Source organism: Opisthorchis viverrini, assembly GCF_000715545.1.
Source record: "Opisthorchis viverrini unplaced genomic scaffold opera_v5_155, whole genome shotgun sequence".
NCBI lineage: Eukaryota > Metazoa > Platyhelminthes > Trematoda > Opisthorchiida > Opisthorchiidae > Opisthorchis > Opisthorchis viverrini.
Genome location: NW_008751811.1, coordinates 542785 through 567129, shown reverse-complemented (window position 1 = coordinate 567129; position 24345 = coordinate 542785). Strand labels below are relative to the sequence as shown.

At 45.5% G+C, this 24345-nt stretch overlaps 1 protein-coding gene across 1 annotated transcript; it reads right to left on the bottom strand.

The window, feature by feature from the left end:
* Positions 1 to 1510: 1510 nt before the first annotated feature.
* T265_07012 (hypothetical protein) lies at positions 1511 to 22929 on the bottom strand (the record flags this gene model as incomplete). The annotated part of the gene is made up of 11 exons (XM_009172433.1): positions 1511 to 1929; positions 3192 to 3402; positions 7792 to 7883; positions 8991 to 9374; positions 15022 to 15280; positions 21606 to 21748; positions 21783 to 21928; positions 22033 to 22081; positions 22116 to 22207; positions 22241 to 22387; positions 22749 to 22929. 11 exons carry the CDS (start codon positions 22927 to 22929, stop codon positions 1861 to 1863), a joined length of 1773 nt encoding a protein of 590 aa, XP_009170697.1.
* Positions 22930 to 24345: the final 1416 nt, after the last annotated feature.

Here is a 24345-nt window from a genome sequence, read left to right as displayed (position 1 = left end):
CCTGTCTATCTGGGCAAAAAAGACCATCCCAGACGACCGGGATCAGTCGATAATGGTGCTCATGTTCAAAAAGGATACTCACAGGGTTAGCTTGATCCCCGTTAAACAAAGCTTCTGGCGTCACTGATTCTTCATAGGCGGTATGTGAAACCTCAACATATAATCGACAATCGTGGACCGTAGAGAAGCTGTATCGACCACATCTTTACACTCTGTCATGCGTTACAGCAACGCCATTGTACAAACGATCCACAATCTTAGCCTTCCTTGACTTCAAGGGTTTATTCGATTCTGTGGATCGCTCAGTCATTTTAGTAACGCTTGCTCGACAGGAGATGTCGCAGTTATATGTATGGGGATCTCTCAAAAGGCCCCCCCTCCCCGACAAAAAAGATGTATGACAAGGATGTCCACTGTTTGCATTTTTGTTCAACTTAATCATCCATGAAATAACTAGGCAAAGTCTGGAGTCCTCAAAACTCTCGTGTTCGAATAGTGAAATGTTTGTCAACCTGGAGTACGCAGACAATGTCTTGGTTTTTGAAGATGAAGAGAAAGCGCAATCGCTTTTGAGTGAACTGGCCAACATCATATAATATTTTGGCATGCACCTTGCACCCAGAAAGTGCAAACCCATGCTCCAGGGGGTGCAATCTCTGAACAGGCCCGTTGCAAGTCAAAAAGCACCGGAGGTTGTGGAGAGCTGTACATGCCTCGGCAGTTGTATTAGCTATGGTGGAAGTCAGTACACGAATCTCAAAGGACCGAATCACGTTTGCTAGTTTGCGTCACCTGTGGAGCCAAAAAGACATCACTGGGTCTCAAGTGACGCGTGTATGACGGCTACGGTATGGTTGCACAACATGGCCTGAGCGGGCAGATCCATTTGACAGACTCCTAGGTTTCAACAGTATTTCGACCGTAATGAATAATGAGCTGGTTAACGATCCGGCGATCGGAATGTGCGGCTTTTGAGGCCGACCTTTTCTAACCTGAATTTCCTCGGGTAAAGGCAGCATCGCTACTTCCATAAATATGGACATACTGGTCGCCTGGAGGAAACGCCTTACTATCTTCACAGAGGATAGCACGATTTTATCTCCAGACCACCTCGTACTACATTTACTCGCAGTACGGAGACTCGCTGTTCTTCGCCCGACTGCTCCGCGTTGGCCTTCCTGGCATGGCTGAATCTAATTTTATCTCCAGACCACCTCGTACTACAATTACTCGCAGTACGTAGACTCGCTGTTCTTCGCCCGACTGCTTCGCGTTGGCCTTCCTGGCATGGCTGAATCTTTAGGAACTGAGCTCCAGCCAGTATAGCTCACAGGAGCAGTGCAGGATAGAATCCCGACCAGCCGGACAAGGCGACAGCTTTATGTCGGGGTGGATATCCATAAGTATACAACAAACCATTTCACGTATACCGAGAGCAAAAGGCATATTGGCGACCCGGTGGCTTTATTTCCTGCTGTGCCAAATTGGAAAGCGGGTCGTCAAGACCTCGGGGACATTAAGGGTTCGCGAACAAATGGAGATTATGAGGCTTGGAGATGCGGACGAATGACAAATGCGAGTTTAGAGTCATATATGCGTTCCGGTGGGTGAGTACCGGTTCAAATAAACGTGTTGTGGAGAACGACGGTGATAGCCTATTAGTTTAACAGCACTGAGGGATCTGTCATCGATCCCAGTACCTAGTTATCCACTGAAATGAATAGGAAACAGGACAACTGTCAAGATGGCACAATGCATTACGAGGTGTATTCACACACAAACAAACAAGGTGACAAGGACCAAATTCACCGAAAAGTAAGAAAAGTAAGACAAAGCAGTAGGTAAAGTAGGAATCAAACATCACATATCGAGCACTTGACCGATAATTTGAATTTGTCGATTGCATATTTTGGTGAGTTCGGTTTCCAGCTGTAGAGAACAGAAGCGAGACGTAGGTAAAGACAAAAGTCAGTGTTCAAGTTGAGATTACAGTAGGCGCACACAATCGCGAAGCAAAAATCGGATGTTTTGGGGGAACTGCCATCTCGGGATACTACACTGGTCCGTTCACTGAAGAGACTGGGGAATGACCCGGCAGTGCAATAAACGTACGCGCTGGTCCACCAGACGATTATTTAGACCCTGTGAAAATCGCGTCACAACGAGCGTATCTCCTGACACAACGTTTACTACATAACTAATTGATCAAGACTATTTTGTTTAAATTCCCTGTGGATAGTTAATACAGTTGCCTAGAGGTATGGTTGTCAATCAACTACAAAGAAAACCCACTGATGTGTGTACAAATCCACAAATTTAGTGGCTATAGTGCAATTAGTGGTTAGATAATTTTAATGATGACCTAAAGACCACGCACGTACAACAGACTGTCATTAATCTACACTTGGCTTAACAATGGGTAAGCTCACAACGAACAACGTTGTTGGCCTCAGTTGAATACTTGGGGTGGTACTAAGCATGCATGTATCAAGGGCGAATGAGAGACAGCTAATCATGGGAGTTGAACAGCACGCTGATTGGACCAGAGTGTACGCAAACGTCGGGTTGAGTGAAAGAGTTTGTAAAGTCTCGCTCTTCCATTCACGAACAACGGTGGTCACACGGGGTCGAAAAATTTCTTTACACTACTTGATTACACATAGTAGCGTGACACAAACCAAAATAGAGTTGGCAGGTGCCGGGGCAGACGGATAATACCTCAGTATAACCACACGCGTACCGAAAGATTTTTTGACTCTTCTGAGGATGGTCGTCCTTCAGGGGGTCCCAGCCTCAATCGCATTAAAGGGGAAAGGTTACTGGAGTCATTATTAGGTTATTTTTGAGGAAACTCCCACACAAAAACCAGGCGTATGAACAGTTGCCCAGATCACAATAGCTTGGTTCATACAAGCAACGACACGACAACTGGCTGCAAATCCCAATGTACTAAACGATACTGAATCAGAAACTTCATCGGTTTGAAGCTTCCCGAAATATCGCCCGTAATCGATTAAAATAAGGGGTGGAGTTGAAAATTTTGAATCATTGGCAGGGTGATTAGGTTAACGTGACATTAACTAAGAAAAACAGCTCTTATGTCGAAGTATGGGTATGGCTGCCCGGAAACGGTCGTCGTAAAATCACGTGATAAACGGAAAGGGATGGACGCAAACGCGAGGCTGACTCACGATTTGGACCAGCTGCTTGCAGCGAGACCGATACCGAACAAGAGCACCAGCCTGAATTTCTTGCTCTGCAGTGGCTTCATCAATTCGCGATTGGGCTTCCGCAACACGCGCTTTGGCGCGTTCTACCTGAAGACGAAGATCCGTCAAACGTCCCACTAGTCGGTCAAGATATCCTGGTTTACTGCGGATCATCAAGAGCTGACTGATGGAACTGGATGATGAAATGGACGAAATTGGTTACCGTCGAGAAATGGAGAGGATGGAATGTTAACAATGCATGAAAGAATTATCATCCCATACAATGGTTGTGATCGCATGAATCTTCTAAGACTGTGAGCAAACTCCAACCGCCCGCTAACGATCGCTACAGAAAAAACGGGTACGGATGGCCTAATACGCTGAAGTCTCTGCAAGGTTTATTGGTGAACATATGAAGACACATGACAATTCAAACAGATGGGCTGTATCCCGTGTATCAGAAAAAAACGATAAAAGTACAATGGTTGAGCTCAATGACCCATCACTTTCCATTCGATTACGGCTACACGACTCTGCCGATCCATACACCACTGCGACAGAAGGTGCAGGGGATGGTACCGTACTAAAGTCACTAGAACAAAGGATCCTTGACTGAATACCTGCTGATACTCGCCTATGGGCGGTTCGTCTAGCAACGTCCATGAACGAGTTTCACGAGTAGGTAGTTGGCCGTTGTCCGTTTGTTGTATTTGCTCACGCCTCAACCGACTATAGCTCTGGCAAGTTTTACGATGCATTGAATGCAATGTTGTGGTTGACGGAGATCTGAATGCACAAACAAGCAGGATCAGCGCATCTGAGACTCACCTAGGCGACTGACACGGGTTGGAGTCGGTACGTTCGGATAATCGGATAACGGTGAACAAGTGTTTCAGCTATGTGCTGATCACAGACTGTTTTATGCACTACTAACTTTCGAAACAACCAAAATCGTCTGGCCACATGGTGTACTCCAACAGCGTGCCAGCCACGAACCCAAATTGATCACATCGCCATGAGTTACCGATGCAGCGCATCAATAACTAACTGCCACTCGATTTGGAACACATTTGTGGATTCCAATCAGGCACTTGTCTGTACTCGCTTCGCTTTTCGTTCCCAAAAGCCACGTAGGGTGCAGACAAATCGCCAAGCCACTGAGACACTGTCAGATCCCGAAGTTAGACGGATTTATCAAAATCATGTTCCGCACTCTTCCAACTGCCCTATCATCGGACGTGCTGTAACAAGATGACCACAACTTTACGGAGACCGAGTTTTGCCAGTGAAATGGCACTATCAGATCTGCTCAAGCAATCGATATCTGATGGAAGAGTGACACCGCTTGAATCTCGGAAAAAGCCCTCCAACGGTCTCGGTTATCACTTTGCTCGAGGAACTACCGGACGCCAAGCAAAAGTGAGCGTGCGCTGCGAACGTTAAGCCTGGAAGACCACGGAAGTTTAAAGAAATGCAAGTGGTTCAGGAAAGCTGGAATAACCAAAGATTATTTGCGTTGCTCTGTACGAATTGTCCCCGGAAATAGCCTGTGGGTGAAACTATTAGGGGTTGAATCAGCATGAACATTTTCAACAGAGGACACCTCAACTGCCAGGCCGAGTATTTTGAACAACGATTCTCATGTCAACCTGCTGCCACTCAGCTAGATCCTACAGTCGAATTAGAACCCTCGCAGGTGAATCTGGAACCCCATATGGTCTCAGAATTCCATGGCTGCATACGTCCACCAAGTTCCCAGTCCTAAATTACTCCCACCCACATTGCTTAAAGATGAGGGTGAAGTCCTCAGTCAGTGTTTGTATGGTGCGTTTGTCCATATTTGGGGAAAGGGGATTGTTCCGGACAACTGGGAAGAATAGGTGATAGTGATCTCAGGCACTTGTCTGTACTCGCTTCGCTTTTCGTTCCCAAAAGCCACGTAGGGTGCAGACAAATCGCCAAGCCACTGAGACACTGTCAGATCCCGAAGTTAGACGGATTTATCAAAATCATGTTCCGCACTCTTCCAACTGCCCTATCATCGGACGTGCTGTAACAAGATGACCACAACTTTACGGAGACCGAGTTTTGCCAGTGAAATGGCACTATCAGATCTGCTCAAGCAATCGATATCTGATGGAAGAGTGACACCGCTTGAATCTCGGAAAAAGCCCTCCAACGGTCTCGGTTATCACTTTGCTCGAGGAACTACCGGACGCCAAGCAAAAGTGAGCGTGCGCTGCGAACGTTAAGCCTGGAAGACCACGGAAGTTTAAAGAAATGCAAGTGGTTCAGGAAAGCTGGAATAACCAAAGATTATTTGCGTTGCTCTGTACGAATTGTCCCCGGAAATAGCCTGTGGGTGAAACTATTAGGGGTTGAATCAGCATGAACATTTTCAACAGAGGACACCTCAACTGCCAGGCCGAGTATTTTGAACAACGATTCTCATGTCAACCTGCTGCCACTCAGCTAGATCCTACAGTCGAATTAGAACCCTCGCAGGTGAATCTGGAACCCCATATGGTCTCAGAATTCCATGGCTGCATACGTCCACCAAGTTCCCAGTCCTAAATTACTCCCACCCACATTGCTTAAAGATGAGGGTGAAGTCCTCAGTCAGTGTTTGTATGGTGCGTTTGTCCATATTTGGGGAAAGGGGATTGTTCCGGACAACTGGGAAGAATAGGTGATAGTGATCGTTTTAAAAGACGGCCCGTGGTGTGTGTGGTTCTCATAGGGGGTCAGCTTGACCCCAGTTGTAACGAGACTCCTAGTGTCACTTGTTCTTCATCGCCTTATGGTGACCGGTGAAACACTGATCCCAGAGCAGCCTGGTGGGGGCTGCGTTGACTGAATACCCACAGTCCATCAGTTGCTGTAACGCCATACGTATAAATGGTTCACAGTTATACTATTCCGGGATTTTCAACACAAATTCTACTAGGTTGGTCGGTCTGTTCTCCTTGACACGCTTGCCCGAATAGGTGATAGTGATCGTTTTAAAAGACGGCCCGTGGTGTGTGTGGTTCTCATAGGGGGTCAGCTTGACCCCAGTTGTAACGAGACTCCTAGTGTCACTTGTTCTTCATCGCCTTATGGTGACCGGTGAAACACTGATCCCAGAGCAGCCTGGTGGGGGCTGCGTTGACTGAATACCCACAGTCCATCAGTTGCTGTAACGCCATACGTATAAATGGTTCACAGTTATACTATTCCGGGATTTTCAACACAAATTCTACTAGGTTGGTCGGTCTGTTCTCCTTGACACGCATGCCCATCAAGCAATGCCGCGGGAGCTTGTGAACATGATGGGTTTTTTGTATCCCCAGGCCTCAGGGGTGTGAGGAAGGTCTTCAAGACCCTGGCATTCAAATAGCTGCTGGAGAAGACCTTGTCGATTTGGACCACTAGACGGTACCGTTCTCGTCTTCGAAGATGAGAAAAAGGTACAGGTGTTTTGGGGTGAAATGAACAAAGTCATCCCGTCCATTGGCAGGTGCTTTGCACACACAAAGTACGAGGTCATTTCCTTGTACATGCTCTTGCCGAACACACCACTTATGATCCAGGGAAAGACTCGAAGTGGTGGTGCATTTTACGTGCATTGCAAGTTGTGTCAGTTCCAGTTTCAGTGTAAAACGCGAGGTCAATACATGAACCTGCAAGGCTCGGGTCACGTTGTCTAATTTGAGACAGCTATGGTGGTAAAGCAGTAAATTCCTGAATGTGTTTTAGGTTGCTTTGTTATGTGGTTGTGAGCTTCTTCGAGCAGAGGAACTAAGACGTCTTAAGGCCCTCGACACATTTCTGTCTCGAATCCAGAATAGGGTAATTAGAAAGCGGGTGTTCGGTTGTGCAACGTGAACTTGCATCGAAGAATGAGTTCAGCACCAGAATTGGCGATGTTTAAGCCGTGCGTTGTGTATGCCGAACCATCGTTCGCCGAAGAGTGTGCAACGTGAACTTGCATCGAATCGAAGAATGAGCACCAGAATTGGCGATGTTTAAGCCGTGCGTTGTGTATGCCGAACCATCGTTCGCCGAAGAGTTCCGTTTCCATACTCAATTCAGAGTGGCGGAAGTAGGAAGGTAACTAACCATTAATCTGGTAGATGGGTATGGAAAAAAGTATATGACCAGTCTGGGTGCTGTCGCTGTGACTCGATTCTAGGATGGGGTCCACGTGATCCCCACTGCGCCCAGTTTGAGATGCTGCAAGCCTGAATGAGTGTCTGGAGGTGCAGGAGCCTCGGAATGACAGTGGTAGGCTAGCACTACGTCCCTGCCCCATCCGCTTCTATTCTTTCCTTCACAAGGTTTTCAAATAAAACAGGGTTGTACGGCATCAGAGCATCAGTGTTTGATATTGATGTTATGCTGTCAACGATGATGGCATGACCATTTAGTAGCGGTTAATCGTCCACCACCGTTTATGTATGTTCACATTACCTGGGAGGCAATTGGAAGAGTGGCAACTAATGAAGATATGAAGTTTAACTGACGAGATTTACATTTCCAGGTCCAATTGGTTCAACGACTCTCATAGGATGACGCTTTATATATGATTGACTGTACTCACCTGTTTGTTAACTGTGCACGAGCACGTTCCACTTTGGTGAGCATCTTTGCCGCTTCTTTGGCGGACACTGACTGAATAATGGATGGAGAATTCTGAAGGAATAAAGTTGAATATATCAATCAAGGGGTGCTCTACTGAGGGCGAGGATAAAAGACCTAGAGATGGATAGCTTGGGGAGAACAATCTAAAAATCTTAATGAAATGTATAGTTTCAAAACAACGACACACAGGTCAAAGTTGGTACACTGGGGAAATTATAGCATGAAGGGGTGGGTGAGAATTAAACTTAATACGTGGACTGTACAGCCCTAGAGCAAACATACTACATGCTTGCGCATCAATTACCATCTAAAACTCTCTTATGAGTCCAGGTGATTACGACTAAGAGTTTTAGAGAATGACAAAGATAACACTGTGTATGATGGCCGCAGTGTGAGATGGTAGGCAGTCCTCGTTGTCGTCCGGGAACAGGCTCTCGTTTGTTTGTTTCCTCGGAGCTGCCTTTTTAGCAGATAAATGGGAAGTGTGACTCACATCCACACATGAAAAGCGTTTATTCTTCCGACGTGTCACCCTTGAACAAACCCAAGATATTACGCTGGAACAGAAGGATAAACAGGTTATGAAGATAAGCTGATACTTGTTCTTTACAGAGGTCGCGTACCTTTGCTAATTGGCTGTTTCCGACACGGGCAGCTAACGTATTTCACTACACTTCTCATCGGGATATGAGAACTGCACTGGAAACTTATGATTTGACGTGCCTTATTACTCCATACCAAGGGCTGAAGTAATCAGTACTCAGTTGCTAGTTTATTCTGTCCCAGGAATATGATGGTAGATGATCTTCTGCGTAGTGTGTATGCTGGATGGGATGCCATGCATGCTGAGTCGTTCGTGCACATAATGAGGCGAGGGACATAAGGCGCATAAGGATCAAGGGCAGCTCAGGCGATACGCTCCAGAGGGAGGGAGTCGTCCTGCTAGGTTTACAGCGCTGTGGCGGAAGCCGCGTTTACCAACTACGGTCGGGAAATATAGGCACTTATAACAAAACTTAAGGCCACGATACTAGAGCAAACGTACGACTACAAAAAACATGGAAAGCAGTTGTGAAACAAGAAAACAGACCAATACAGAACCAAACCAACGCATAGTCTGTTGGGCTGTTCAAGGCATGTTGATAACGATGAGCTTACTTGCATAATCATATTGTGAATCGTATTCGAACCACCAAAGTTCCCAACAGAACTAGTTGAAACAGTGGGAGAGTCGGCAAGCTCCAGATCATCTCTGTTGAGTCCTTGGGACTCGATAAGATCGTCAGTGAATCGCGTCAAAAAGGAACTGAGTTCGACCAGTTCATTCAACAGGGCAGCGCGACCCTCGATTGTATCCAGAAGAAAGCGAGCCATATGACCGGAGACAACAGCTTCATGTAGATTTCCTTCCGTGATGTTAGTATCAATATTGGTATTGCGGGCTTGTACTGGCTCGTCCAGTTCGATCTGTGCCACCGCATCTTCCTCCACCTCAATGACATCAAAGTCTATTTCCGCTCTATCAATATCGCCCCACTCGATCTAAACGAGGAATGAATAAAAAGGATGACTAGACAGTTAGAAAGAAATTAATTCGGAGATTACATTAAGGAGAGAGGTGTTGGGGAGGTGAATATACTCGTAACACTTGCAGATATGGATTGGTCATACACCCAGTAGCGTGCATTCCTTCAATGCATAGCTGCTACTACCGATTCCCCCCCCCCAAAGAAAAATACAAACACCACTGATGTCTTCACTATGTGAAGATATCAATACGTAGCAGTCTATCCATATCAATGATGAACGGAACTTGGGTAGCTGGAGCAACTTCACAGTATTATGTGGTTGACAGCTGATAACAATGAATATACGTGATGGTTTCCAAGATGAAGGTAGTTGATCAATCTGAACTCTTACCTGCTGTGATCAAGCAGTGCTTAAGCTGATGAAAATACGGCGATGTAGGACAATCTGGCTCTCAACAGCTAGGGTCGATGTCATAGTCTATGGCTGGTTTACGGGGTCAAACAGTGGGACGGAAACCGAATAACGCCGTGCTCGATCGTGCTTTATAGACAATGGCGATCAGGGATATACCTGGGGTCGAGTTAACTCAGTCCACTTCAGTCCCAAAACAGCAAGATGAATTAGATACAGTCGACTTGGAGGACAAGATGTCTTCAAAATTGAACTATGAAGTTGCTGACCATTGTCCTCGACTGTCTTGAAGACTGTTCTGGGTTGTGCACCATCAAACAAAAGCTGGATGACGCTGGGAAGTTTGAGTATATATATATCCATTGCTACTTAGGGGAAATCTTCGAATTAGTGAACCCAAGCGATAATAGGGCGGTCATCGTACACTAGTTCACTGAGCAACTAAGATATGGAGTAACACAACTGTCTGAAGGCAAGATTGCCAAAAGTAAACAAACAATGAAAAAAACAATGGATATCCGTCGAACACATTTCAGCAACCAACCGGGAGAAATCACTTAGACCAAGGCTTGAATCAACTAACAGGATATGGATTTCTTACCGGAAGTACGCATCTCAAAGCATCCTTAGTGTACTCCCCAGCTTCAGCATCCTCATCACTCTCCAAGTGGTCAACACACTGCAGAGGCAAGTGGTTCGCAAGAAAGACCCGATGAACATATCGTGCTTACAAAATTGCTTGTACCGATTTTGACTGCGTCTGCATTCGGCAAACCAAAGGACACTTGAAGGCTTGAACCAAAGGCATTTTCGAGCCACCCCAAGAAACTCGAAGGAACTTATCAAAATCTAGGGCGGCGAAGCTAAGGTACGCATTGCATATAATTGATGAGGACCATCTGGTCAACTTTGATAACGGGCAACAAAAGCTCGATGCATATGCAGGGAGGTGCTGTGGTGAGTCAGTGGTCATTCACACGACACCGTGCATTAACAGGTCTGATAGTGTTTTGTTCGGCCTCCTTAATTACACGAAAGTGATCCAAGCACAAAGACCACGCGTGACATGACAAATAAGTCCCGAGGTGTGAAGCATGTGCACAGAGTGTGACACATATAAGCGACATGACATGCTTTTTACACATATCACAGTATGAGTGAGCCGACGAGTCCTTAGTTAGCCATACTGGTGAATTTTTAGTGTCAGTCATTGATAAGAACACACTCCGTGGTCGAAGAGTCAGACAGTTTAAGTGAATACATCCACTGTGCAGTCACCAGCGTTTTCACTATGAAGGAACAACCCTCTTTCAACTGCTTTAGATCCAGTTCACGTTAGAGGCACCACGTTAAATTTTACTGACTGCTGTCTGGTACCCAAGTCTTCGCCGGGTTTCACCATTACTATGTGGTGTAATCGCGTGATGGACAGGATATCTAGGTTGACTATGGTGTTAGCTGCAAACATCCCACTATGTGTATCGGTAGAATGACTTCACTCACCATGTTGAGTAAATTCGGTGTGGGGCGACAGTGCGAAAATGGTGACAGATATGTCCACTTCAGCTAAAACGCACCTGCGCACTTTGGACGACATCTGTTAAAGTGGTTGTACCGTCTCTCAAACCGCCTATGTTCCAATACAAGCCAGGCGAGGATCAGAAGTGGAATATTGACGGTCATATAGAGAAGCTGAAGTGTGGGACACGGGATAATCAGCTCATACCCCCATGTGGCCACGGGACAAAAAACTGCCAAAAAACTGTCACGATTAACTCGTCTAAGTGTATACGTAGAGAAGTCAACCTTGCCAACAGTAAAACAGTACAATTTACAATGGACTGCGTGAACCTGATAAGACCAGTGGTTCAAATCATCTATCCCAAAGGTTACAGGAAATGTCTCCGTTACACCGCTCGAAGCTAAAGACTGGATCCTAGGCAGGACAATACGCGTCTATCAGTAGGTTTGTTCAAAAAAAGCTTCCGAATTTTACAAAGTTCACCAAAAATGATCATATCATATTGGTTGAATACGGCCGCGAATACGGACAGTGAATCGGATGTTGTTAACTCTGTACAACTGTGCCTAATCAGTTCTGTTTCTGGTTGAAACCACCCCCTACAGACACTTACAAAAGCAAGCGCTCCCCCTATAAACTTCGGGTGCCTAGCACGACCCAATAAAGCGGCCTCCTTTCCGAGAGAAACTTTGTCAACTGGATATTCGTCCTGAGACATTCCGGTATATCGAGCCAGATTCTATGGAACAACCTTGCTCACTGATGGGTCCCACCAAAACCCAATACTTAGGCGGCTGTTCTGGTGATCGAAATACAAACTACATTGCTCCCCTACCAAACTAGTATGACAGGAGCGGTCGTTGACAACTGGTGAAAGGAAGAAGGCCTTCGCTGAGGAGTTATTTATAAGGAAATGCCAACTGACCGGTTGCAGACCATTGAACAGGGAAGCAAAACTCTAATTTGCATCTTATTTACAAAAACTGGACACCCACCCTCTCCCGAACGCGTCTTCTTGAACTTTCCTGGAGATTCATCGACTCCACTCATTCGTCGGTCAAATCCAAGCAAATGTTACAAAGTGGCTCCACTAATTCCGCAACAGATCTTTCCTTTTCAAAAGACGCAAAGTGAAATGCTACGAACAACACATACTACTTGCGTGCCCCCATCAGTAGTATCACCGTTACACTGGTAGCATGTGTGACGTGAACGCGATGTGAACTTAGCTATCAAGGGTCGGACTTGCAAAGCTGTCGTGTGTAGCACTGACTCCAAAACCTGTCTCTCGCGAGCTGCAGATGTTAGTCTACCAGCTTTTGATCAGCGATCGTATCATTGTCCGAGTGTGGATGTAGCATCGGACTGGTAACGCCAAAGCATGTCGAATGGCTTCCGCAGCAAGTAACTCATACATGACAGACGAGCTATTTGTACTTCGCAAACTGCGCTGGCTTGGTCGCGTGCTCCGTGTCAGTAGATCTGATTCCCCAAAATCCCTTTATGCATGATCATTCGCAGGTCCGAACCAGAAAACATAGTTGCATTGATAACTCCATCATGGACTCCATCGTTGGACGTGAACCAGGATACGGGATACATCGAAGAATAGACTGCAAGTGTGGTCCGGTCACGCAACAAACAAGGTGCATGCAACCATGCTATTCTCTTACACGCGCGGCCTGCCTTCTAGTCTCCTCACAAATATCCAAGGGCCATCGCTTTCCTTGAATTTGCCGTTGAAGAATAAAATTTATTGCCCCCAACGGGTAGCTGTTTACCGCGTGTCCCTCATCGACAAAAGAAACTGTAGAAACCACAGAGCCTGTACACAGCTAACAGCCGACGACCATTATAATGGTGATAACGGCAATCGATTTACGTCAGGAATGTGTAATTTCTGTTTTTCTGCTATCCAACTTTGCCCCTTGTTTCGACCATATTTGAGAAGACCTTCTGAAATCGATTTCAGGATATATAGACCAACTCCTAATTCACTAATTCTTTTAGGCTTTTTTCTGTTGAAATTCGCTCGTAATCCAAATGCAGTGTAAAAAAGTGGAGGGATGTACTCAATAAAGGACGGGATGCCAGTTTATGGGATACAAACAGTAATCGCTTACCAACCTACTGCGTACAGTTTCGCCACCTCTCTAAACGCTATCAATGTACTAAACACTGGTTTCCCGAGTGAAATGCTGAGTTTTCATGTGGTAAACATCGGACCGTAGGACCTCTCACCTGAGCACTTTGGAAGAATCAACCCAAAACTGTGTTCTATTACTACATATATTGCTACGTACATAAATAATGAATGCTAATCCGACAAAAACTGAGCCAGTTCAGTGTCGAAAAGACTCCATTCCATTGTTATTTAAAGACAGGCGATGAAGTTTGGAAAAATAACAAGGGTACTATGCGGCTAATAAAGGTGATACCAGAAAAGGTAAATTTGGTAACGCCATGTATGAAAGAAATAGGTAAAAACAGTTAGGAAAATAGGTAACATAGAAATTGTTGTGTAGTGATGGGTAGAAGCTGGTTGTTGGTGTTCCCGATGGGGTCACACGTAGCTTTGATAACCCAATCAAAACGGAGAGTCGGGTTTGGAGGTCTACGGTAGTATTGATACAAGGATAAGCGAACTTATAAAACAAACCTAAATTGTCCATGTCCGTGGGGTCAACAGTTGCACGAGTCTGTCACTGACCGGTACAACGCAGCGTCAACGTTCGCACGCCAAACAACGGTAAGCGGAATGTTGGCTCTACAGTGTGGGTTGAGGTCGTTATTTCCGGGACAGTCTCATGATTCTGATTGGCGGAACGATCACATGGAACTCATGAGAGAACAAGTCAGGGCAGGCTCAGCAAACGAGGCACGGACACGCATGGGTAAGTCGGTCCGCTGCGCACGTTGACACACATGCTAGTATACCCCTGTCGGTACGGCAGTGAAGCATCAGTGCCAACACTGATGTTGCTGTCATTGATGATGATGATGATGATGATACGCGTGTTGGCCGGGGGGCCTTTGCCGCAAGGCAAGTACAGATGAGTAAAACAAGTGGAGATCAAAATTACATGAAAGGAGCAAGAAAATGATTGATTGAGGGTATCATGAGGTCATGTTAGATCCAATCTGATTATTTTGCATATTTTGGTGGAGCCGTCACATATATTTACACAGTTCAGGTTGGTACATAATAAAACAAAAGTTGGTTTTCAAAATTCCTTTTTCCGAAGAGATACTATGTGGTTTTCAAAGCTTTGAGATTGGCTTGAAGCTGTCGTATTACAGAGTTAGGGTGTTAGCTTCAGGAGCAAGAAAATGATTGAGGGGAATTATCATGAGGTCATGTTAGATCCAATCTGATTATTTTGCATATTTTGGTGGAGCCGTCACATATATTTACACAGTTCAGGTTGGTACATAATAAAACAAAAGTTGGTTTTCAAAATTCCTTTTTCCGAAGAGATACTATGTGGTTTTCAAAGCTTTGAGATTGGCTTGAAGCTGTCGTATTACAGAGTTAGGGTGTTAGCTTCTCAAGTTACCAATGAAGACCCTTCTGGAGCGACTTCAGCGGTCATGATAGAGTCAGCTGCTTCCCATGTTCATACTACTACGGACTGAGGACTGGTTGTCTAGACTAAGCTACACGCCTGGTCAAGACACTTGGATGATACTTCCACTGTTAAAGTAGATAACGAAATTTCAACTTACATCAACGGAAGTATCTAGATCCAGTACCGGCGTCTCGTCCACAGCCGTCTGTTGCACAATGTTCACGGTTGGCTGCTGCACACGTCGTCGTTCTTCAGCCAACAAAGCGGGAATGAAGTCGTCATCCGCCCCCAGCTTCCCGGGTTCACAGCCCATTTTCCACGTGAACAGATGTACGTGACCAGATTTGATGAGCAGTCTGAGAGTGGGACAACACTCCGGAAGTGGGTTAACCCTCTGTGCTTGCTCATCTTGAAAGCTGGTGTAAATGTGAACGAGTAGTCAGATCGAAAAACGAGGAGTTACTGTGAAAGGCAATGCCATTGTTCGGTTATTGGACAGAGAGGAGAATGGATGACAGTTGATAGGCAAAATGACTATTAACTTTAGCTTCAAGTTAGTCGACACATTTTAGTGGTTGGTATGCTTACTGCCATTGTCTAATACTCCACAGGGCTGAGCAACCAGAAGTCACCCGAAACTCTCAGATCATTTGAGCCATGGTGTAGGGACAAGGACTACGAAATAATGATTGCAAAGGGTCCAGAAGGATCCACTATCAAACTGTAATGAACTGAACACATCAACATGAAAATGTAGTTTCCTATTTCAAAACAAAAGGCGGAGTTCCCCATATAACCGCCATTTGAGTTAATAAAGAGTTTGCCCCAAAGTCTGGATCAGGGCTGTTCAACACAATTCTTGCATCAAGGTGAGTTCATCTGAAAGACAAGGAGCCGAGGGGAATGCCATCAACCACAGCCTGAAACAAGGCTGATAGTGGTAAGGGGATTTGATAAGTTTATTCTGTCAGTGGAACCAATCCACGCTGAAAAGCCGAGCACTGCACAGCTGTTCTACCCTTGTTTGAAATCACCATCAGTGCGCATCTCACAAAACTCAGTTTCGAAACCGGTGACTGAACACCATAAGGTTGTCTCCTTTCAACGATCATCTTCAGCAACATGGAAATCGCTGGATAGATGCGCCGGTGTCCAACCCGCTCAAATGTTCACCTGTCGGACGCAGAACAAGTTGGTGATACAGTGATCACAGGAAGTGGTGGAAGTAAAACTTGGATCACTGAGCCCCACAGTTGAATGTATAGCCAGTGTATAGCACAAAACCAATGCGAAGACAGTTTTGGACCGAATATCTGCCAATTTGCCTGTCGCAGACAATGGCTAAGTAGTTGGGTCAGTAAACATAGTCGAGTACCCAGGTTCTTTACTTTGAAGAAACTACCAAATAAGCCCATCGCATTATAACTTGACTTCATCTGACAGAAGCCTCATGCAATTGCAATGTATGTCAGTGACCTAATATCCGTGTATACAAATTGAACATTTGCCCTGTGTCGTTCTGAGCATGGGAAACATGGCACTTGCGAGACAAAGACACAGGCACGCTGGAATCCCTTGATCACTGGTGCATCAGTGCCATAATCTGAGCACTCTTACGAGATAGGTTTTCAACCAAGGACGTCTCCAACACGTTTCCACGACATCATGCAGCGGTCGTGGCTTCTGCATTCCCCTTGTCGATGCGGTGGGCAAAACGAAGTGGACACCGGCACCACGGACTCACACTATGCGCATCACTTGAAAGGACAGTGAATTGACATCTGTGCCGACATGGCTTCCGACTGCTGACAATGGACTGGGGTGGTCCCGAATCACTTCAAACAGAAGGCAATGGTAATTCAGCAAAAGTGAAGTAATCATCTAGTAGTGTGCCGCTTTTAGACCAACATGAATGGTTTGATACTACCCTAAAAGCTTCTAAGAAGTCCATTACCAATATGACCACGACCACAGCCATGTTCACAAAGGATAGGCAAAATATTCTCAAACTTCACATTGCTTTGGAAGAGTCATTTGGCCCCTCACAATCAAAGATGACGGGTCATATGTGCAGATCACATCAGGCAAAATTTTGCACATGAAGTGACTGATGGATAAGTCCTCGACCCTAATCTACCTCAACATTTTAAAGGCTGTAATCAGGCGCTGTTTCAAATCAACTATGCTTGACAGAGACGTGGCCAGTTGTACCGGCCTGACTACATCTCCGACGGTACCAAGTAGCCAGAGAACTCCAATTGCTCCGGACGTGCAGTAAAGAAACGACCCATACTATCAGACAGCCGCATGTTTTGAGTCCAGTCCAGATAATCAAATCCCACATCCACGTCCACCATCTTGGTAACTACCTTGGTAGTTTTAGCTGGTAGCAAACTCAAGCGTGTCACAAAAAACGTCCCCGACTATCTCTCTCATAAGTGTACGCGTTCCCAAATGCTACTACATATGTTGATGCAGAAGCTGTTTTCCCATTATTCCTGCCATTATCATTATTATAATCAAAGACAGCGGCATCTATGTTGATTTCGACGCCTATCTAACAATTTGAGGTTCACACACCCACCAGGACAGTATGGAAAGGAACTGGCAATACGAACATCAGTAAGAAAGTATGGCGCCAAACGGCCAAAAGCAATGCAAGTAAAAAGATCGGAACTCCTGAAGACAAATTACAGCGATAATAGACAATATAATCATCTCCAAGTCATTTTGTTAACACATGTGAATGACGCTCATCACAGCAAACGCTGATCTAATACGCGCAGCAGACGGTTGGGCCGCTGCAAGGTGTAGTCAAGGGTGTTTCCTGAAAATGGAATAAGCGTTGTTCCCATAAACAACATTTGGCTGGTCATCTCAATGCGCGTTCGTTGGTATCATTCGTTGGCCTGATTGAGGACTGTCTACTGCAGCATGAAATGACACTTTGTGGGTGCAGGAAACATGACGGAAATGAGGACCTGATTTTCATAGACATGCCTAGAATATTTCTCGAAAGTAAAAAGTGCCGTCCACAATTCCTGCGCCTTCGAAAGTCTCGTGCGCAGCCATTCGAATACCGGAACTTGATACCCTAACGTCAGCAGTAGTAGTACCACCCTCCAATCCATCAGGAAATGAATTAGAAATCGAAATGGTTGAAAACTGCTTGTAAGAAAGCTCCGGAGACCTTCTCGTATCACTATACACCAGCGATTCTGTGGACACGGAACGCGCAAACTATACTCTTACGTAAAGCCGACCGGAAGATTCAAACGCGCCATTTGCAGAAGCAATTGCGATTGTTTTGCCTCCAAATTCCACTGAAGTTCACGATATTGATTTAAGAGACAATAACACAAAACATTTGTGAATTACCCAGAACAATCATGCTGATTAATCCCTGACGTTCCCAAACAGGCGGGTCAGAAATAGGCTTCCAGAACCTCTAGCCAACTTCGCATTAAGCTCGTAGGTCTCCGTTTGTCAGGAATGTAAGGCTACGTTGAGCTGAACCACCCAACCACACAACGATCATGCCTCGCCGTTTGGTGACGAAACATCTGCACATTAACTGCCAAGCTCGGCGAACACATTAACGGTCATCTGAACAACCAACGAATACAGCCGTTATCTCCAGTTATAGTGTTTTCAGTCTGTATCCTAGGGTAATTAACTCTGTTCTCGGCAAAAACTGCATCAACCTCTCCCCAAGCTCTCCTCGGGGTACATACGAAGCCTCAAAATGATTACCACGAAGCCTTCCATGTTTAACAGTAGAGGTTTGGATTCTTGATGCGGCCCGAGTAAGGCATGCGACGAAACTCTAGAATACACTCTGAACTACCTCGTTCAAACATCTCCAAGACTCGGTCTTACACCCCGGTAAACAGTACAATGGCCGTTCGCCTAAGGTCTAGAGTTGGTTTTATGTGAGAAGTCATTGGATTCGAAAAGCCCCTGGTTGAGTGTTGCTGACAGATCTGCGAAAAGTCGAAGGAAGTAAGGAAGCGGCTGTTACCTTCTTTTGTCAGTCAAGTAGGAACACCAGATGAAAGGGCGGTATGAGTTTGAAACCATTTTCTGTTTGCACCCCATCAAGCGAGAACCGGTCGACAGAGTAGAGTACAGAAAGTTAAAGGCCTTCGACGAACGAGAAGGCTCAGTGGTTGGAGCGCCAATTTACTGACCGGGAGGTATGTGGCTCAAACCCGACCTCTGTATCTCGACTTTCCCCGTCTAGGCTTGGGCAACCTGACAATATTGCAGCCCCTGTGCTTCCTTCGGGTGGCATAGCAGCCAGCCATCGAAAGCGTGTTACAGCTGAACGATTATTATTATTATTATTGTTATTATTATTACTCCTAGTGCATGAACTTGCTTGAACTGAAACGAAACCAGCTGGTTAAATCAACGTAAATTTTCTGTTAAAGTGAACGGTTTCTTTCCACTCGTGGCACGCTACTTGCCTGCACATGACTCAGCTTTCAGCTTAGTAACATATTCTCTAACATGGCTTTACACGATTGTTCTGCTGCCGGCCACCATCACTGACAGCAACGCCAGATGACGGCACTGCCGTGCGGTCAGATCAACTTATTTGAATAAGGTGAAAAGGAAAATGTGAAGCAGGAAGGACCCAGGCCTAGCCTACACCAAACTTTCGACAAGCCTACACCTCTAACATTTAGTCAGACATTCTGGATAGAAAATAACGACATTGTTCAGTGAGACCACCAGTAGCACAAATTGGATGAATCCATTCCGGCCTCCGAGATTTGTGCCTTAGATTTGTCAGACTACCGTCCGAGATAATGCAACTTCCGGGATACGCGTAGCGAGTCAGTCTTCCTGAATTCTTACTGGAACGTTGAAAAGCTATAGGTCCCACAGTATAGACTGGTCGGCGCGAAGCATATATCGAAGGACTGGGTGACCTTAGTAGGCTTTTCTAGTGATGTTTGCGCTTTCCGCTACATTTTGAAAGTAAAGTGTAATCTGTATATTGCAAGAGAGAAATGAGCGCCGAAGTTTTCGAGACTTTCCAGTGTTCATCTCAACACTCCAACAGTAACGAAAGTACAGGAAAATGGATAAAGTGGACATCCTTGTTGGAAACCACTGCCCTCCATAAACACGTACCTACAGGTAAGGGAATACAAACAGCGCATGATATAAATATCTAGAATATATCCCGTCACGCAAGTATTGAGTGCCAACCGGTCTACGGAATCGAACGTCCCCTCTGAGGTCAAAGAATATCAAGATTGTATGACGTCCTGATGCATACAAAGGCTCTAAAATTCCACAGTGTGAAGATGTGGTCCACACAGCTCCTTCCCGGCCAGAAACCTGCTTGTTTTCTGGTCCCGTCTTCACGTGCCTTCGTGAGATGTAAAACAGGCGGTGCAGTCTGGTCAAAAAGGGGGTGGAGATAATTCCTTTGTGATTGTCACACACCGTGACTACCCTTCATGAAAATGGGCACCAACATCAGCTCACTCCAGTTGACTGTGACAGTCTTTCTCCCAGAGGTAAATTGGTCATACAATTACCGATTGACAGTCTGTCCTTATCTTTGAACACAACAGATGGAAGTCCCCCGTGACCAGCAGCTCGGTGGCGCTTGAGGAGTGAAAGACATTTGCTTACTTCCTAGGCCGTCGAGGATTCCAAACTCACGTTACGCGTTGACAGTTAGGAATCTGGCTCAACATCTGCATGTGGCCAAGTGACTTGTTGCTGGAAGTTTCCGATTAAACGACTCAAATGTTCCTTTTTAAGGATAAGTAAGCCACTTTTTACCAGTGATTGTTTCGCTCGCCAAGGCCTCTTTGGGCCTGTTCTGCGTATTAAGTGGAGCCATTCGTGCACAATTCCAAAGTTTCTCGCCTTCTCCATCTACTCAGCTTTCTGGGCCCACCAAGATTATTAATCTGTTCAGGTACTCTTTCACTCGAGGTCTGACAGTTCGTCGAGTGGTATTGTGCTTTCGACCACGGCAATATGCGTCCGAGCTTCGATCAATTGTGTTGTTGGAAGTAAGGTGAGTCAACACCAGAGGACATATTGCCCGAAAGACTTCGTTCAGTAGGTGGTTTTGGTGCATTTCCTCCAAACCAGGATCCGAGAATTTCTCAGTGACCAGGTGAGGTGCATGCATTTGTACGACCCGAAGCAACATCGAAGAAGCGATGGATCTGAACTCAGTGTTCAAGAATGAACCATAATCAGCAATGGGCCTGCACCACCCATATTCGATGGGGATGTGGTCTACTTGTGTTGTAGGTTGGTTTGAGGGCTGATGGCGCCATGTGGCCAATCGGTTTTGATTGTTTCGGAAGTTGGTTAGATTTCTGCCCGGCGACTAATCTGGCATATGAGGCTCTGTGAGTGCCATGCATACACTTCCCAGTGTACCCTAATGGTTCACGATGCACGAAACGCCATAGCGTGACAGGGCCGTTTGTTTTTGACGGTTGGTCGTGCCGTACAACGGAAATCATGGGGGATATTGGACGCAGTTTGCAGAGTCGGAGAACCTAAGTTATATGCAGCCTTCGGTTCCTCTGTCCTTAACTCTCATCACCCGAAAAAATATCATAACCCGAGATGTTAACCCTCTGCAACAGAGAAAACACATTTTCAAATAAGGACATGGAAATACAAGAAACACTAGGGTGAACAGAAGTTCATGCGATATGTTACACCATGATATGGAAACTGGAGAGACCAACTCACGCTCTGTGTGTGCACTCCTTCATCGCAGCGTACAGATCTACGACACAGGTAAGATCACTCAAACTCTCAACAAAGTTGGTCAGCAATGTCGGTACATCCGTGGATTCTTCAAGAAGGCGAAGCTTGATGTTTGCTTCCGAAGCCTAGAGGTTAGAACTGGTGAACATACATACATACATTGATGCCAAATTCTTTACAGGACTTTTCCAGTGCCTCTTCTTTCTTCATTACATTTAGGGTCTGCTCCTTGACCTTCTGTCTGAGATCCTTGGACGCAAATCCCATATTAACAAATCGACTCACTGTGATAAGTTTTTGACGATCTGAAATAGTGAATCTGCATCTTGGTACTTGTTCTGCAGCTATTTCTTGTACCTTCTCGCTAATTTCGGCTGAGCTTTTTAGATGATACTCAAATGTCACATACCGATATGGAGATTGTGCTTTTCATATGTTTCAACAATGTCTTTCCAAGACTAAAGGGGTGAAACATTGATAATCATTACTTACACGAACAGGTTGACTAGCACGGCCGAAAAAATCGCGCCTGGTATCACTTTTTCCCATAATTTGTGAAACCTGCAAAGCCTGAAGGTAAGAGGCTAAAAAATCTTCTCGATGAAAAAGCAACTTACGTGCTTCATGTTCTGATAAATCGAGGACAGACAAGTCGGCGCTAATCAGTTGTTCAAGCTTGTTTCTCACCGAAGCAAGCCTCTTCGGATAGTCGGTTTGTAACAGCCGTCTGTTCAACATCCATTCTTTACATAATGCGAATACCCCTAAGTAATTCGAGCTTACCTATAAGTTTGGAAGATTGGATAGAAACTGGAACAGAACTCGCAGTCTGTACTGTCTACGTGGGCTATTCGTAAGTCGAGTAAGGAACCTCACCATTGTGCGCGGAGACCGGTTTCGGCAACACGACACAAGACGCGCCCGTCAAAAAATGCAAGGTGTTCATTGGCTGGAACTTGGCCCAGGTCATGTCAGATTCAAAGTACTTCACGACAAAAATGAATATTGTCTAGTTTCTTGGACGGATAAGCTCCGAAGAACTTTACCAGCCGCAAAAGAGTTCTCCGTATGAATACGGGGTAAGATGTGCCTTTTGTGTGTGATAATTTATCGTCGGTTTGTCACCAAATTCAAGCATGCATAGACAGTTAATCACTGTGCTCTCTGCAGTCATTAACGGATTCACGGATTGATATTCTGAGCCGAGGCTTTCGCCCAAGTTTTCTGGGTGGGTTTTGTTCTTGTCGTTCATTCCAACGCAACAACTCATGTAAGGCTTCCATTCTTCCATCCTTGTCTCAAACATCGCCCATCTGGGAAAATGGATAAAAATATAGCAGAAAAAGGTGTCTTGTAGAGAGTTTGCTGGAGACTGCAGGGACTAATGTAACATCGAAATAACAGTAGGGTAAAACGGAGTCACGACATGTGGAAATGCCATTTACATTACTTATGAGTCTAGAATAAGTTGGGACAGGGCTCATTACACCGCTCGCGGGCACCAAAATCCTACATACGCCAAGCATTCTGTTGAAGTATCAACACAACCGGCTGTTATACTTGCCAATGAACCTTAAGGTCACCATCTTTTTCCAATTTCGAATGTGAAATGTTTTGTGCAATACATGAAGCTTTTTGGCATGCGTTTTTCGTCTTGAAAGTATACCATCGCTTCCGCTTTGCTCCACCAATATTTCGAAGCCAAAATCTAGTCCTCGCACCCCGGGCTCTCACTAGAAGTAAACCGAAAATCATGTGGTGTGTGGAGTTGCGACTTTTAAGGGGAATTAGTCCAATCCATCTGAACGTTTCAGTGATGTGTTGCCAATGGCATTTTGCCTAAGTGAGAAAACTTTGAAGGTCGTCCGCCACTTCCCAGTTGCATTCCATAACTGGTCAACGAGGTGAAGCACCAAATCGAACTTTAGCTCATTATAGAATTCCGCGATGCTCTTTACAAGTGAGCTAATATCCGCATAATACCCATTGCAAATTCCTCGCAGAAAAATAGTGCATTAGTGTTTGCGGGCGTAAAACCATTCAAACGCAACGAATTAGATGAGTTTGTTCAGCGAACTTCGACACAACAGTTTTTTTGGAGCTTACCTCCCGTTTAGTATGGTCAAAGAGAGGTTGATGTCCTCAGGAGATCAGTGATGGTGTGCACCTCTGTGGATACTCTTTATTCTCTGATATGCACAACTAGTCAGTAGATACTACGGCATCATAGAAAAACTGCAAATTAACTACAAAACAGTGTCTGTTCCATTGGAGACAGTTGTGCTTTCTGGTTAGAATGCTATCATGCCAAACTGCATTGACAGAAAATAATGCCAACCAATGCCGTCCAGCATGCAAACAGCATGCGCTGTCGTGCCACTTGGCTACTTATCGTAATTGCTGGACCAGTTTCTATGTCTGACGCTGATCACGGCTACTCAGTTATGCACTGTTACATGATTTACTGGCGAACGAGAGCCCGTCATACTGATAACTGTAGGCAAGTTCAGTCATCCTTACATCTCATAGCAAATACCCGGCCAGTATCTGTACCGGCCGATGAACACGAGGTCTAAACTAAGCGTGATTGCCTAAAGGTCGTTCACGGCCCGTCTTCTTCAGAGCTGCACTCGGTGTCGCCTACTTCGGCTACTTATAGATACTGCCGGACCTGCGGCTGTGCACGCAGCTGGCTTTGTGGCCCAAACTATACATGATCGGC